A 17,120-nucleotide genomic window follows, 5' to 3' on the forward strand; every position below is an offset into this window, starting at 1 on the left:
CAATAGCAAAATGAAAAAAATTTTATTTTTTGAAATTATTATTATTTTTTAATGTTTATTTTTGAGAGAGAGAGAGAGAGAGGGAGGGAGGGAGGGAGGGAGGGAGGGAGAGGGAGAGGCAGAGAGAGAAGAAGACACAGAATCTGAAGCAGACTCGAAGGTCTGAGCTGTCAGCACAGAGCCTGATGCAGGGCTCGAACCGACAGACCATGAGATCATGACCTGAGCTGAAGTGGGATGTTTAACCGACTGAGCCACTCAGGTGCCCCAAAAAAGAATTTTAAAAATGCATAGAGTGGTGCCTGGCTGGCTCAGTCTGAAAAGAGTATGACTCTTGATCTTGGGGTCGTGAGTTCAGGCCTCATGTTGGGTGTAGAGATTACTTAAATAAATAAAACTTAAGGGGCGCTTGGGTGGCTCAGTTGGTAAAGCATCCGACTTCGGCTCAGGTCATGATCTCACGGTTCATGGGTTTGAGACCTGGTTTGCGCTCTGTGCTGACAGCTCAGAGCCTGGAGCCTGCTTCGGATTCTGTGTGTGTGTGTGTCTCTCTCTCTGCCCCTCCCTTGCTCACACTCTGTCTCTCTCTCAAAAATAAATAAACATTAAAAATTTTTTTTTAAAAATGAAAAATAATAAAAAAATAAATAAAACTAAAAAAAAAATGATGATATTAAGGGATATCTTTGATAACAGGAACTGTTTGCAGCAAACATTTGCATTACAAGGGTCCTAGAAGGAGAGAGAAAAAGAGCAGAAAACTTAAGAAATAATAGCTGAAAACTTCCCTAACATAGGGAAGGAAACAGACATTCAGGTTCAGGAAGCACAGAGAGTTCAAAACAAGATGAACCTAAGGAGATCCACACCAGGACACAGAATAATAAAAATGTCAAAGGTTTAAGATAAGGGAAAAACATTAAAGCAGCAAGAAAGTGAAAAATTACATACAAGGGAAACTCCATAAAGCTATCAGCTGAATTTTCAGCAGAAACACTACAGGCCAGAAAGCAGTGGCATGATATAATCAAAGTCCGGAGAGGGAAAACAAGAAAACCACCCCACCCACAACCTACCACCAAGAATATTCGATATGGTAAAATTATCATTCAGAATTGAAGCAAAGACCAAGAACTTCCCAAGCAAAATTAAAGGAGTTTATCAGTACTACATCAGACTTACAAGAAATGTTAAAGGGACTTAAGTGGAAAAGGCCTTAATTAAAAAGTAAAAACAAAACAAAAAACAATAAAGAAATGAATACAGACTGCTATAAACTTAGGATATTATATATGAACCTCATTGTAACTACAAACCCCAAACCCAAAACAGATACACAAAAAATAAAGAGAAAGAAAGCCAAGCAAAACACTATAGATAATAATTCATCAGAGAGCAAGGTAAGAAACAGAGAAGAACTATAAAAACCAAAAACACAATAAAATGACAAGTACATAGCTACCTATAACTACTTTAAATGTAAATGGACTAAATGCTCCAATCTAAAGACCTAGGGTGGCAAAATGGATAGAAACAAAACAAAACAAAAACCAAGACCCATCAATATGCCACTGACAAGACCTCACTTCACATCTAAACACACATACAGACTGAATGTGAAGGGATGGAAAAAGATATTCCATGCAAATCAAGTGGGGAAAATAAAAGCCTGGGTAGCAACATTTTTATCAGACAAAATAGACTATTTTTATCAGACAAAATAGACTATCAAACAAAGACTCTAACAAGAAACAAAGATGGATATTACATAATGATAAAAGAATCAATCCAATAAGAGGACCTAACAATTATAAATATCTATGCACCCAGCAATGGAGCACCTAAATACATAAAGCAAATATTAGGAGAGACTGACAATAATAAAGCAAATAAAAGGAGAGACTGACAGTAATACAGTAAGAGTAGGAGACTTTAACACCCCAATTACATAAATGGGTAGATCATCCAGGCAGAAAATCAATAAGGAAAAAGCATCTTTGAAGGACATATTAGACTGGATGAGTTTAACATATCTACAGAACATTCCATTCACAAACAGAATACACATTCAAGTGCACATGAAACATTCTCCAGGATATATCACATTAGGCCACAAAACAAGTCTCCATTTATTTAAGATTGAAAACATATCACACATCTTTTCCAATCACAAGGAAGCTAGAAATAAATCATACACCAAAAAACTAAAAACACACAAACACATGGAGGCTAAGTGACATGCTTCTAAATAACCAATGGATCAATGAAGAAAGCAAAGAGGAAATAAAAAAAAAAATAAAGACAAATGAAAAGGAAAACATAATGGTTCAAAATCTGTGGGCTGCAGCAAAAGCAATTCTAAGAGGGAAATTTTTATTTATTATTTTTTTTCTGAGAGAGAGAGGGTGCAAGTGAGTGAGGGACACAAAGAAAATCCCAGGAGGGGCAAAGAGACAGAGAACGGGGGAGTGGGGGGAGAGAGGGAGAGAGAGAAAGTGGGGTTCGAGCTCATGAACTATGAGATCATGACAAGTCAGATGCTTAATGACTAAGCCACCCAGGAGCCCACTAAGAGGAAACTTTATAGCAATATAGGCTGACGTGTAAAGAAGACAATAAAAGCCTCAAACAGTCTAACCTTACATCTCAAGTACAAAAAGAAAAACAAAAGGTTAGAAGAAAAAAAAAAAATCAAGATTAGAGCAGGAATAAATAGAGATTAAAAACACAACAAAAAAGATCACACGAAACCAAGAGTGGGATCTCTGGAAAGAAACAAAATTTACAAACCTTTAGCCATACTCATCAAGAAAAAAAGAGAGAGGACGCAAAATAAAATCAGAAATGAGAGGAGAATAACCAACACACAGAAAAACAAAAGATTTTAAGAAAATACTATGAAAAATTAATATGCCAACAAGTTGGACAACCTAGAAGAAATGGATAATGTCCTAGGAACATACAATCTTCTAAAATTCAATCAGGAAATAAAACAGAAAACCTGAACAGACCAATTAACTTGTAAGGGAACTGAAATGGTAATCAAAAAACTTCCAACAAACAAGACTCAAGGACCAGATGGCTCCATAGGTGAATTCTGCCAAACATTTCAAGATTTAATAACTATCCTCAAAAAAGAGAGGAAGAAGGAAAGCTTCCAAATACTTTCCACTAGGACAGTGTTACCCTGATACCAAAACAAAGACACTACAAAAAAGTAAATTACAGGCTAATATCCCTGATTAACATAGACGCAAAAGTCTTCAACACATTATTATTCAATCATTCGACAATACATTAAAAGGATCGTTCACCACAGTCAAGTGAAATTTATTCTAGGGGATGCAAGGAGGGTTCAATATTCACAAATCAGTCACTTTGGTATACCACATTAATGACAGAAACAATAAAAACCAAATGATCATCTCAACAAAGACAGAAAAGTCATTCTTTGACAAAGTACAACATTGTTCATGATAAAAATGCTCAACAAAGTGGGTTTAGAGGGATCATACCTCAACATAATAAAGGCCATTATATAAAAACCTAAAGCTAACATCGTACACAATGGTGAAAGTTTTTCCTCTAAGATCCAAAACAAGAAAAGGATGCCTACTTCCTGTCTTGCCACTTTTATTCCACCTAGTACTGGAGGTCCTAGCTGTAGCAATCAGACAAGAAAAAGAAATAAAAGGCATAAAAATTGTTACAAAAGAAGTAAGGGGGACCTGGGTGGTTCAGTTGGTTGAGCAACCAACTCTTGATTTCAGCTTAGGTCATAATCTCATGGTTCATGGGAATGAGCCCCACATTCGGGCTCTATGCCGACAGCATGGAGACTGTATGGGATTCTCTCTCTTTCCTTCCTCAGCTCATGTGTTCTCTCTCTCACAAAACAAATAAACTTTAAAAAAAAAAAAAAGGAAAACTGTCACTATTTGCAGATGAAATACTACATAAAAACCTAAAAATACCACCAAAAAACTATTAGAACTGATCAATGATTCCAGTAAAGTTTCAGGATGTAAAATTAATAATGCAGAAATTGGTTATATTTCTATATATTAACAATGAAGTAGCAGGAAGGGAAATAAAATAATTCCATTTACAATTGTGCCAAAAACAATAAAATACTTAGGAATAAACTTAACCCAGGACATGAAAGATCTGCACTCTGAAAAGTATAAAACATTTACAATAGAAACTGAAGATGATAAGGGCACCTGGGTGGCTCAGTCGGTTGAGCATCCAACTTCGGCTCAGGTCATGACCTCACTGCTCATGAGTTCGAGCCCTGCATCGGGCTCTGTGCTGACAGCTCAGAGCCTGGAGCCTGCCTCAGATTCTGTGTGTGTGTGTTTGTGTGTGTGTGTGTGTGTGTGTGTGTGTGTGTGTGTGTTTCTCTCTCTGCCCCTCTCCCACTTGCTGTCTCTCTCTCAAAAATAAATAAAAACATTAAAAAAAAAAAAGAAATTGATGATGCTATAAAAAAATGGAAAGATACTATGCAAATGGTCTGGAAGAATTGATGTTGTGAAATGTCCATACTAACCAAAACAACCTACAGATGTGACACAACCCCTATTAAAATACCAACAGCATTTTCACCAAACTAGAACAAATCACCCTAAAATTTGTATGGAACTACAAAATACCCTGAAGAGGGGCGCCTGGGTGGCGCAGTCAGTTAAGCGTCCGACTTCAGCCAGGTCACGATCTCGCGGTCCGGGAGTTCGAGCCCCGCGTCAGGCTCTGGGCTGATGGCGCAGAGCCTGGAGCCTGTTTCCGATTCTGTGTCTCCCTCTCTCTCTGCCCCTCCCCCGTTCATGCTCTGTCTCTCTCTGTCCCAAAAATAAATAAACGTTGAAAAAAAAAATTAAACAAAATACCCTGAAGAGCCAAAACAATCTTGAGACTGAAGAACAAACCTGGCTGTATCAAAAGCTTAGGCTTCAAATTATCCTACAAAGCCATACTAACCAAGAGTATGGTGCTGGCACAAATACAGACACATAGATCAACAGAATAGAGTACAAAGTCTGAAAGAAAAAAAAAACAACCCATGGGTATGGTCAATTAATCTAAAACAAAGGAGACAAAATATACAATGGGGAAAAGACAGTCTCTTCTACAAACGGTACTGGGAAAACTAGACAGCTACATGTAGAAGAATAAAACTCGGCCATTTTCTTCTACTATTTACAAAAATAACTAAAAATGATTCAAGACCTAAATGGGATACCTGAAATCACCAAAGTCCTAGAAGAACACATAGGCAGCATCTGTTTAGCACTGGCCTTAGTAACATTTTTCTTGGTTTCTTCTCGACAAGGGAAACAAGAGCAAGAACAAACTACTGGAACTATACAAAAATAAGAAGCTTATGCACAGCAAAGAAAACCATCAGCAAAATGAGAAGGTAACCTAGTGAATGGGAAAAGGTGTTTGCAAATGATCTGATAATATCTTAAATATATAAAGAACTTCTACAGAACTCAACACCAAATAAACAATCCAATTAAAAACTGGATAGAGGGCCTAAAAAGATTTCTTTACAGGGGCACTTGGGTGGCTCAGTCGGTTGTGTCCGACTTTGGCTCAGGTCATGATCTTGCAGTCAGTGAGTTCGAGTCCCGCATCGGGCTCTGTGCTGACAGCTCAGAGAGAGCCTGGAGCCTATTTCAGATTCTGTGTCTCCCTCTCTCTCTACTCCTCCCCCAACTCATGCTCTGTCTCTGTCTCTCAAAGATGAATAAATGTTAAGAAAAAAAAATTAAAAAGATTTCTTTACAAAAAAGACAGATGACAAAGAGACCTACGAAATGATGATGCTGAACATCACTAATCAAGGAACTACAAATCAAAATCAGAATGAGAGATAACCTTATACCTGTCAGGATGGTTAGAATCAAAAGGAAATAACAAGTGTTGGTGAGGATGTGGGGAAAAAGAAACTCTCATGCACTGCTGGTGAGAATGTAAATTGGTGCAGTCACTTGTGAAAACAGCATGGAGGGTCTTGAAAAATTTCAAAATAGAAATACCATATATTCCAATAATTCCACTACTGGGTATTCATCCAAAGAAAACAAAAATACTAATTTTAAAAAAAGATATATGCATTTCTATGTTTATTGCAGAATTATTTATAATAGCCAAGATAGGGAAGCAACCCAAGTCTCCACTGATGAATGCATGGCTAAAGATAGAACAGGTATACAAGGAAGGTAGTCAATGGTATTGTAATAGCACTGTATAACAAGAGATGGTAGCTCTGCCCATGTGAGTCCAGCCCATTAGTGCATAGACTTGTCAAATCACTACGTTGTACACCTGGAAGTAATGTAAAATTGTGTGTCAATTACATTTTAATTAAAAAAACAAAGTATGGAATTTACAATGGAGTATTAGCCACAGAAAAGAATGAGATCTTGCCATTTGCAGCAACATGGATGGATCTAGAGGAATTAAGCTAAGTGAGTTAAGTTAGAGAAAGAAAAATACCATTTGATTTCACATATATGTGAAATCTAAAAAATAAAATAACCAAAAAACAGACTTTAAATACATAGAACTAGTAGATGCCACAGAAGTGGATGGGGGTTGGGATGAGTGAAATAGATGAATAGAGTTAAGAGCTACCAGCTTCAAGTTATAAAATAAATAAGTCAGATAAAAGTACAGCATAGAGAATACAGTCAGTAATATCGTATAACACTGTATGGTATCAAATGATGACTATACTTATTGTGGTTAGCACTGTGGAATACATAAAATTGCTGAATGAATATGTTGTACACATGAAACACTATGTCAATTATATACTTCAATAAAATATTAAGCATTACAATAAAGTATTCAGACTGCCCTTTCTACTTAAACAACCAAAACATGGAAGTCAGAAGAATCTTAAGAGCCAGACCTAGAATTGGCTTTGGAATATAATTTGGGACTTTTTTCCCCACAGGCACTGAGTGGTTTAAGTTCAATAAAAGGTTTGTTGATGACAAAGACTATAAAGCAATGATGACATGAAAGTTAGTTTGGTATTTGTAGTTACTGCAACAAGTGACAATGGTCCTTCGTGCCCTATTCCAGAATATCTTTAGGGAATATAATAATGGTTATACTTAAAATATGCCAGCTTCTCAGGGACTCAGAAAACAATGGCATCATATATAATTATATTGAATATGGTTATATATTACAGAATTAAACAATCATTTTCATTTTAAACTTACATTAAATATTTATACATAGGATTAAACTCTAATTGTTTTTCAAAAGGAAAAGACAGTATGACTACATGCACCCCAAGTATGATAATTTAAGCATACATAAGAAATGTATATATAATTAATTTCTACTACAAGGTTTGATAAATTCCACTCAAGCTTTTAAAGATTGAACTTCCAACTATAGAAAAATTATTACCATAGACATAATAAAATCTATTTGCTGAAGGCACAAAAAAAAAAAAAATCAGCGTGAGAAATTTTTTCCCTAAGCAGAAGTAGATATATTCTGTGCTACATTAGAATATGTTTATTCTAACAAAGAATGTATTTAATTAAATGTGTATCTGCTTTGGGCCTTACTTACTATTACATTTCTGTGCCAAAATGAGCAATATTTTATCATAAATAATCCTAGGTCAGCAATAAAGGGCATCTGTGAATACAGGTAGTTTTATAAGATACTAAAGCCACAAAATTATCTTGCCATTAAGATACTAAAGCCACAAAATTATCTTGCCATTAAGTGAACAAGGCAAGAAGTCATGAGAAAGTCAGGAGATGTAAAAATAAGCCATATAATAGAGCACTTACATATTTCAATTAAAAAACAAACAAACAAAAGAACTTCTTTACCTTTAGACAATTTTAGTTTTATAAAACTGATTTTCAAATGACAAGCCAGGACAGAACAGAAAAGTCTTAGCCCGTGTCTTTTTCGACATGCAAAGCACCACTACTGTGATGTCAACCAAAAGAACACATTTTCACAATTATCCTTTTACATATTTATCTTTAAAATTTCCTGTGAAGATGTACATGTACATACAACTTCTTTGCACCTCAAATTTTATGGTAATTAATTCTCTTTTTGACGACTTGTCACTTTGTACAGGTCTATTCTCACTCCAATTGTTCCTTAGGAGGGTTTTATACAAATGAATTCACATTTAAGATATATTAGAATGGTGTGCTATTTAAGGGGATTATATTTATATCTGGTAAAACAAAAGCTCTTGTAAAATTTATACTTGGTAAAGGAAAGGCTCTCCTTTTAAGAAAATAATCACTTCATTATGTGTTATATCATATATTATGCTTGCTTAAAGTAAACTACTAGTATTCAACAATTACTATAAAACTACCTCCATAAAGACAAATGTGGAAAAAATACATATACTGTTGAGAAAGTACAATCCTAAAAATTCTTATTCTTGGGAATATTTAATAAAATTATTCTTGTAAAATGCTGATTTAAAATTATTAAAGTGAGAATTTGCTGGAGATAATTTTACATACCTTGGACTTGAGGGAACCTCCCCAATTTTCATCCACAAACTTCAAGGATAGCACCCGCATAAAGCTGCAAAAGACAAGAATTGAAGAAACCGGTATAGTTTTAAAAATGTAGTTATTTCACAGCATAAACACTGAAGTTAAACAGATAATATGGAATAAAATAAATGTCAGAGTTGGAGAGAACTATGTATTTCCAGTACAACAGAAGAGAAAATAGAGGCCTGGGGACATTAAATGATAGAGGAATTTAGATTTAGTAGGAAAAAGATTGAAGGAGATATGGAGAATTGATGATGGATTTGAATAGGTAAGATGTCCTTGGAAGTTCTTCACAAAATCCTTAAGATTTCCTATGGATTTTTAAAATGCTAGATTGAACACAGGTATGTATTCTATTCATCTATCCAACATAGATACTTAATGAGAATTTTTTCTGGTTGCTGTTAAAATTAAGTAATCAGTGTTTAAAAATGAAATTAAAAAAAAAAAAAACCTCAGTATTTTTTTTAATGTTTATTTATTTTTGACAGAGTGAGAGACAGAGCATGAGTGGGGGAAGGGCAGAGAGAGAGGGAGACACAGAATATGAAGCAGGCTCCAGGCTCTGAGCTGTTAGCACAAAGCCCAGCACAGGGCTCGAAATCACAGACCGTGAGTTCATGACCTGAGCCAAAGTCAGACGCTCAACTGACTGAGCCACCCAGGTGCCCCAAAATCCTCAATATCTTTAAAAAATAATTATAGTATGTACTATGTAAAGATATTATGAAAAAACCAGTAAAATCTCATTAGAAAGAACTAAAATGCAAATTTTTTTCCCTTAATGAAATTCACTTGCAATGAATTAAATGGTAAATATTGCTTTTCCAGCTATATAGAACCTGCACAATCTCTTTATAGTAAAAGCTCATTATGAAAAACTCCAATGCAAATATTTTATTGCAATGAATTTAGCTGAAATGGAATCAATGGTAAACATCACTTTTTTTAAGCTCTTGAGCCTGCCCATTTTTTTTTTTTTTTCTTTTTTAGTGACATGGGAATGCTAGGACTCTAAGAGAAGGCAGGCAATTATAAGAACATACTATATTTTGTTGGCTTTTGCATTTGTTTTTGTTAGCTTTTACATTTGTTTTTTCTATTATAGGTCCAAGAGCTAAAGATGACTTTTACTTTTTAAGTTATAAAGCAACATAAAAATCCCATGTACTATGTATGATTATATTTAATACTTTGGAAAATATAAAAAAGCACAAAGTAGAAATCAGAAATTCATTTTAATTCTACCTACCCAAGTGATAATGAATTTTTAAACATATTAGAGATTCTGAGCTAAATCAATAATTCTTAAAGTTTTGAGGGTCATAATACGTTTGAGAATCTGATGAAATTGTTTTAATTCGGACTATTCATGGACTGTCTGAAAATACTGATGGATTTCAGATTAAGAACTTTAACGATCATCCAAAGGATAAAAATTACAGATTCAAAGGGGTACATTTACCCTGATGTTTATAGCAGCATTATCAACAATAGGCCAACTATGGAGACAGCCAAATGTCCATTGACTGATGAATGGATAAAGATGTGGTGTGTGTATACACAAAAAGAATAAAAGCTTATTTGCAATGATGTGAATGGAGGTAAATTGTATTATGTTAAGTGAAATAAGTCAATCAGAGAAAGACAAATACCATGTGATTTCACTCATGTGTAGAATTAAAGAAACAAAACAGATGAACATCTGAGAAGGTGGGGGGAGGGGAGGGAGAGAAGGAAACAAACCACAAAACACTCTTAACAATAGAGAACAAACTGACGGTTGATGGAGGGAAGTGGGTAGGAGATGGGTGATGGGTATTAAGGAAGGCACTTGTGATGAGCTCTGGGTGTTGTACATAAGTGATGATCACTGAATTCTACTGCTGAAGCCAATATTGCACCATATGTTAACTAAAATTAGAAACAAAACCAAAAAACTGATAATCTCTGAAGAGTCTTTGCAGCATTAATAATCTGACATAACTTTATACAGTAAGTCACTTTTGAGTAAGATTTAATTAATCCATTAGACAACCTCTCAGAATATCTTTAAGAGTAACAGGCCATATTACCCACAAGGTCATGAAAAGATGTTCAACATCACTAATCATTAGGGAAATACAAATCAAAACCACAATGAGATACCACTTCACACTCATCACGGCGGCTATTATTAACAACAAAAACAACAACAACAACACAAAAAATAAGTGGTGGTGAGGATGTGGAGAAATTAGAACCCCTGGGACCTTATGTTGGTAACTGTAAAGTGGTGCAGCCACCATGAAAGATAAAATGGTGGCTCCTTAAAAAATTAAAAATAGAATTATATGATTTGGTAACAAAAAGAGGCCAACTCAAATGACAGATGAATGGATACACAAAATGCAGCATATGCATATAACAAAATATTCAGTCTTAAAAACAGAAAATTATGACACATGCTGTAACATGGATGAATCTTGAAGACAGTAAGCTAAATGAAACAAAGTAGTTACAAAACGATAAATACTGTACATTTCCACTTTTATGAGGTACTTAGAGGAGTCAAATTGAGAGACAAAAGTAGAATGGTGGTTGCCAGGAGCTGGGGGAGGGAAGAATGGGGAGCTACTGTTTACTGAGAATGGAATGGAATTTCAGTTTAGGAAGATGGAACAGTTCTGGAGATAGAGGACTAAAAATAGTTAAAATGGTGAATTTTATGTTATGTATATATTACCAGAATTAAGAAAATTTAAAAAGTTATAAGGCCCATAGTAAAATTTGGTTATTTGATTTATATTTTATTTGCAAGTTTGTGATCCCTCGGAAACTCTAAGTGGAGATTCGATTAGCTTCCATAGTAACATTTCTCTACACTGCTGTTTCCCAATATTCTTCATATCATGGCACGTTAACAACTTTATGGAGTCCTGGGGTAAGAGGCGGCTGCTTATAACAGATGAATAGCTTTCTGGGCCCTGAGCACCACAGTCTCCATTTGGTTGTCACAAGGATTGAAGGACTCCATATCCTAGCACACTTGTAATGCATTCATGGAAAGCCCATCTCTGCACAACGAAACATCAACTGGTTAAAAATGTTAGAAACATATTCTTTAGTGAATAGCAGCTCAGATGTGACCTTCTCCAGGAAAACTTCTGTTTATTTTCTATTCTGTTCGTGGTACTTTCAGTGGAAATCTGTTCTTAAGATGTACTATAAATATTCTATAATTTGTGGAAAGGAAATGTCTTATCTATCATAATTATCCCCAGAACTAGATACAAAGCTTCTCAATGTATGTGTGCTGAATGGAGAGAATTGTTCATTTAACAGAATTAAATACCTCTTTTTTCATTACAGAACTTTAAAAATATTTCAAGTTCCTTTGATATCAACTTATAGACTAGACTACATTGTGCTTAGTTTCAGTCTAGGGTAAACAGAAAATTTATCTCAGAGCTGCCTAACATTATTAATATTAAATTCTAAAAGCATTAACTTGTTATGTTAGTTGGTTTTTTACTTATGAATTTGTTCATAGGACAATACTGGTTTTTCATGATGAATAATTTATTTTTTTTTTATTTTTATTTTAAAAAATTTTTTTTTTTCAACGTTTATTTATTTTTGGGACAGAGAGAGACAGAGCATGAACGGGGGAGGGGCAGAGACAGAGGGAGACACAGAATCGGAAACAGGCTCCAGGCTCCGAGCCATCAGCCCAGAGCCTGACGCGGGGCTCGAACTCCCGGACCGCGAGATCGTGACCTGGCTGAAGTCGGACGCTCAACCGACTGCGCCACCCAGGCGCCCCCATGATGAATAATTTAAATTAAGTACAAATTGTGGTCAACTTTCAGTGACTTATAAAGTAATAATAAGCACCTTTGGCATCACACAAGTTCACATAATAAAATATATATACTATTAAGGGGCGTCTGGGTGGCTTAGTCGGTTGAGTGTCCAACTCTTGATTTCGGCTCAGTCATGATCTCAGAGCCTCGTGTTGGGCTCCGCACTGAGAGAGCCATGTTGGGCTCTCTCTCCCTTACTCTCTATGTGCCCTCCCTCACGTGCTCTCTCAAAATAAATATCAGAAAGAAAAGTTGGAAATATGCTACTTCTAACAGAAATTCTCTAGGGCATAAAGTATGAAAGGATTTAAAAAGGTTAAAAATTTTAACTCCTTGACTTTCCCTCTTAGCATCTGGACTTTTTTTTTTTTTTTATTTAACAGAAACAGAGAGAAAAAGTGTGAGGAGCAGGGAAGAACAGAGAGAGGGAGACACAGAATCTGAAGTAGGCTCCGAGCTGTCAGCACAGAGCTTGATGCGGGATTTCAACTCACAAACCGTGCGATCATGACCTGAGCCGAAGTCGGATGCTTAACCTAATGAGTCACCTGGGCGCCCCTAGCATTTGGACTTTTTTTTTCATGGCTGGGTAATATTCCACTGTGTGTGTGTGTGTGTGTGTGTGTGTGTGTGTGTGTGTGTATCCCTTCATCTGTCGATGGACACTTGGGTTGCTTTCATAACGGAGCTACTGTACATAATGCTGCAATAAACACAGAAGTACATCTCTTTGACTTAGTGTTTTCATCTTCTTAGGGTAAATAGTTATGGAATTACTGGATCATATGGTAATTCTACTTTTAATTTGGGGGAACCTTCATACTGTTTTCCACAATGGCTACACCAATTTGCACTCCCACAACAGTGCATGAGGGTTCCTTTTTCTCTGCGTCTTTGCCAACACTGGTTACTTCTAACAAGAGGATATAAAAGTGGTGAATATCTCTGCACACAACATGGGAGCAGCTAAGTACATAAAGCAATTATTAACAGACATAAGAAAAGAAGTACACAGTAATACTGTAGTAGTAAGGGACTTTAAGATCCTACTTACATCAATGGAAAGATCATCCAAACAGAAAATCAAGGAAACAGTGGCTATAATTGACACATTAGACCACATGGGCCTAACAAATATATTCAAAACATTCCATACAAAAATAGTGGGATACACATTCTTTTCAAGTGCACATGGGACATTCTCCAGAATAGATCACATTAGGCCATAAACACGTCATAATAAATTCAAAAAGACTGAAATCATATCAGGCATCTTTTCTGACCATAATGGTATGAAAATCACCAAGAAGGGGCGCAGTCGGTTAAGCGTCCGACTTCAGCCAGGTCACGATCTCGCGGTCCGTGAGTTCGAGCCCCACGTCAGGCTCTGGGCTGATGGCTCGGAGCCTGGAGCCTGTTTCCGATTCTGTGTCTCCCTCTCTCTCTGCCCCTCCCCCGTTCATGCTCTGTCTCTCTCTGTCCCAAAAATAAATAAAAAATGTTGAAAAAAAATTTTTAAAAAAAGAAAATCACCAAGAAAAAACCTGAAAAGAACACAAATACATGGAGGATAAATAACATACTACTAAACAATGAATGGGTCTACTCAGAAATCAAAGAAGAAATTAAAAAATACATGGAGACAAATGAAAATGAAAACACAATGATCCAAAATCTTTAGGATACAGCAAAAACTGTTACAAGAGAGAAGACTACAACAATACAGGTCTACCTCAAGAAACAAGAAAAATCTCAAACAACTTAACCTTTAAAGCCTAAAGGAGCTTTAAAAAAAAAAAAGAAAAAAAAAAAAAAAAAAAAAAAAAGAAACAAAGCCCAAGCCAGTAAGAGGGAGGAAATAATACAGATTAGAGCGTAAAGAAATAAAATAGAGACTAAAACCCCACTACAACAGATCATTGAAACCAGAAGCTGGTTCTGTGAAAAGATAAACAAAATTGATAAACCTTTAGCAGGACTCATCAAGAGAGAAGACTCAAAATCAGAAATGAAGGAGGAGAAATAACAACCAACACCACAGACATACAAAGGATTATAAGAGATTATTAGGAACAATTATGTGCCAACAAATTGGACAATATAGAAGACATGGATAAATTCCTAGAAACACATGTCCAAAATTGAATCGGTAAGAAATAGAAAATTTGAACAGACCAATTACCAGTAATGAAATTGAGTCAGTATTCAAAAAACTCCCAATAAACTAGTCCAGGAATGGATGGCTTCAGAGATGAATTCTATCAAACACTTAAAGAAGAATTAATATCTATTCCTCTCAAACTATTCCAAAAAATAGAGGAAGGAAATCTTCCAAATTTATTCAATGAGGCATTACCCTGATACCAAAACCAGATAAAGACACTACTAAAAAAGAAAACTACAGGCCAGTATCTCTGATGACCATGGATGCAAAAACCCTCAAAATATTAGCAAACTGAATCCAATAATATGTTAAAAGAAAACTATTCACCATGATTGAGGGATTTATTCCAGGAATGCAAGGGTGGTTCAATATTCACAAATCAATCAATGTGATCCACCACATTCACAAAACAAAGGATAAAAACTGTATGATCATTTCAATGTACAAAAAAAAAAAAAGCATTTGACAAGGTACAACATCCATTCATGATAACAACTCTCAACAAGCAGATTTAGAGGGAACATACCTTAGGCTATGTATGAATAACCCAAAGTTAACATCATACTCAATGGTGAAAACCAGAAAGCTTTTCCTCTAAGATCGGGAACAAGACGAGAATATATCCACTTGCACTTTTATTCAACATAGTATAGAAAGTCCTAGTTGCAGAGGTCAGACAAAAAAAAGTTATAAAGACATCTAAGTTGGTAAAAAAGAAGTAAAACCATCACTATTTGTAGATGAAATGATACTATCTACAGAAAACCCTAAAGACTCCACCAAAAAACTACAACTGAATCAATGAATTCAAAAGTTGCAGGATACAATATGTACAGAAATCTGTTGCACTTCTACACGCTGATATGAAGAAGCAGAAAGAGAAATCAAGAATCCCATTTATAATTGCAACAGAAAATAAAATATTCAGAATAAACTTATTTAAGGATGTGAAATATCTGTACTATGAAAACTATGAAGCACTGAGGAAAGAAGTTGAAGAGGACACACAAAAATGAAAAAACCTATTATGTCTATGGATAAGAATCAATATTGTTAAAATAAACAAGTTCTATAGCTCAACACAAAAACCCTCAAATAATCTATTTAATGGCAGAGGACCTGAAAAGACATTTCTTCAAAGAAGATACACAGATGGCAGACAGACATATAAAGCTACCCAACAGCACTAATCATCAGGGAAATGCATATCAAAACCACAATGACATATCATCTTATACCTGTCAGAATGGGTAAAATCAAAAACAAAAGAAAAAACAAGTGATTTTTACTATTCTTAAAATAAATTTCAGCTTTGGGGTCTGCTGATTTTTTCCCAATTTAAGATATTTTAAGTATTACCAAGATTATTATTTGTAAGTATCTCAATTGTAGATTCATATATTTTCCTAATATTTTGGAACAATATACTCCTTTGATTTTTTTTTTAATATGAAATTTACTGTCAAATTGGTTTCCATATAACACTCAGTGCTCATCCCAACAGGTGCCCTTGTCAATGCCCACCACCCACTTTCCCCTCCCTCCCACCCCCCATCAACCCTTAGTTTATTCCGTTTTTAAGAGTTATACTCCTTTTAATTATAGCAAGACTTCTCTGATATTAATTTATCAGAGAATAATAATTTATTGGAATATAATAATTTTTTCCCTCACATACCAACTTGGCCAACCTCTTGTTTAAAATTTTTTTTTTAGTTAGGGCTTATAATGAGGTTTTCATATACAGAAAACAGCCAAAATCTTAATTTTGTGGTGATAACTATTCTGTAATTAAAGTATAACTATGTGGCTATACAAAATGGTTCAAATTAACAGGCAAGACAAAAAAAATGTCTATACAGTTTCTCACCAGATAACTAGATTATGACGTGTTAATTTATAACACTGAACAAAGGGGACACTTTTGAGTTATGTAAATTTTCTTAATTTGCTAACTTTTCTGCCATCGCACTACCACGACAAACCCATAAACTTGCTCCATGTCAGACATCTTCCACTAATTTTCCCAGAAGGCAGTCTCTTGCTCATAAGAAATAAGAACAAGTGTTGTTGGGTTGAGAAATCAAAACTTTAACTTTAGTGATGCCAGAGCAGCTGGAAATTGAAGGTAACATCAACGAATGGAGGGAGCCACAAAAAGGGGGTACTCCCAAAATCTGTGAATAAACTCTCTTCAAAACTTGGCCTTTCCCCAAAAAATGCACATTTAAGAACTACTGAACTATATTAGGCTAAGAATTCTAGACATAACGATAGACAACATTCTCTATGGGCCATAAGAGATGGACAAAAATTTCAGCAGCTTCACTGTGCTAGAAAGTAGAGCTAGGCAAACCCCTTTGGCTTTTCATTTAAACTCTATCTACCACTTCTAAGCCTATGCTAAAGAATTCACCTTAGTACTAATGAAAAAACCGGAATAACCACTCTTTAATAAAGCTAAAAACCAAGACTCCACAAGATCAAGGTATTCACCCATAGTGTAACAGTATGTAAGAGCAAAATCCAATGCTCTTC

The 17,120-nt window shown here is 35.3% G+C and overlaps 1 protein-coding gene across 2 annotated transcripts in view; it reads right to left on the minus strand.

Moving 5' to 3' along the window:
* SELENOF (selenoprotein F) overlaps window positions 1–17,120 on the minus strand; it is a 59,422-nt gene that overhangs the window by 18,359 nt on the left and 23,943 nt on the right. For both annotated transcript variants that reach the window (XM_043575499.1, XM_043575500.1), the window contains exon 3: window positions 8,535–8,598. In XM_043575499.1, the coding sequence (XP_043431434.1) occupies window positions 8,535–8,598 (64 nt within the window). The remainder of the gene's footprint in view (window positions 1–8,534; window positions 8,599–17,120) is intronic.

Source organism: Prionailurus bengalensis, chromosome C1 (assembly GCF_016509475.1).
Source record: "Prionailurus bengalensis isolate Pbe53 chromosome C1, Fcat_Pben_1.1_paternal_pri, whole genome shotgun sequence".
Lineage (NCBI taxonomy): Eukaryota > Metazoa > Chordata > Mammalia > Carnivora > Felidae > Prionailurus > Prionailurus bengalensis.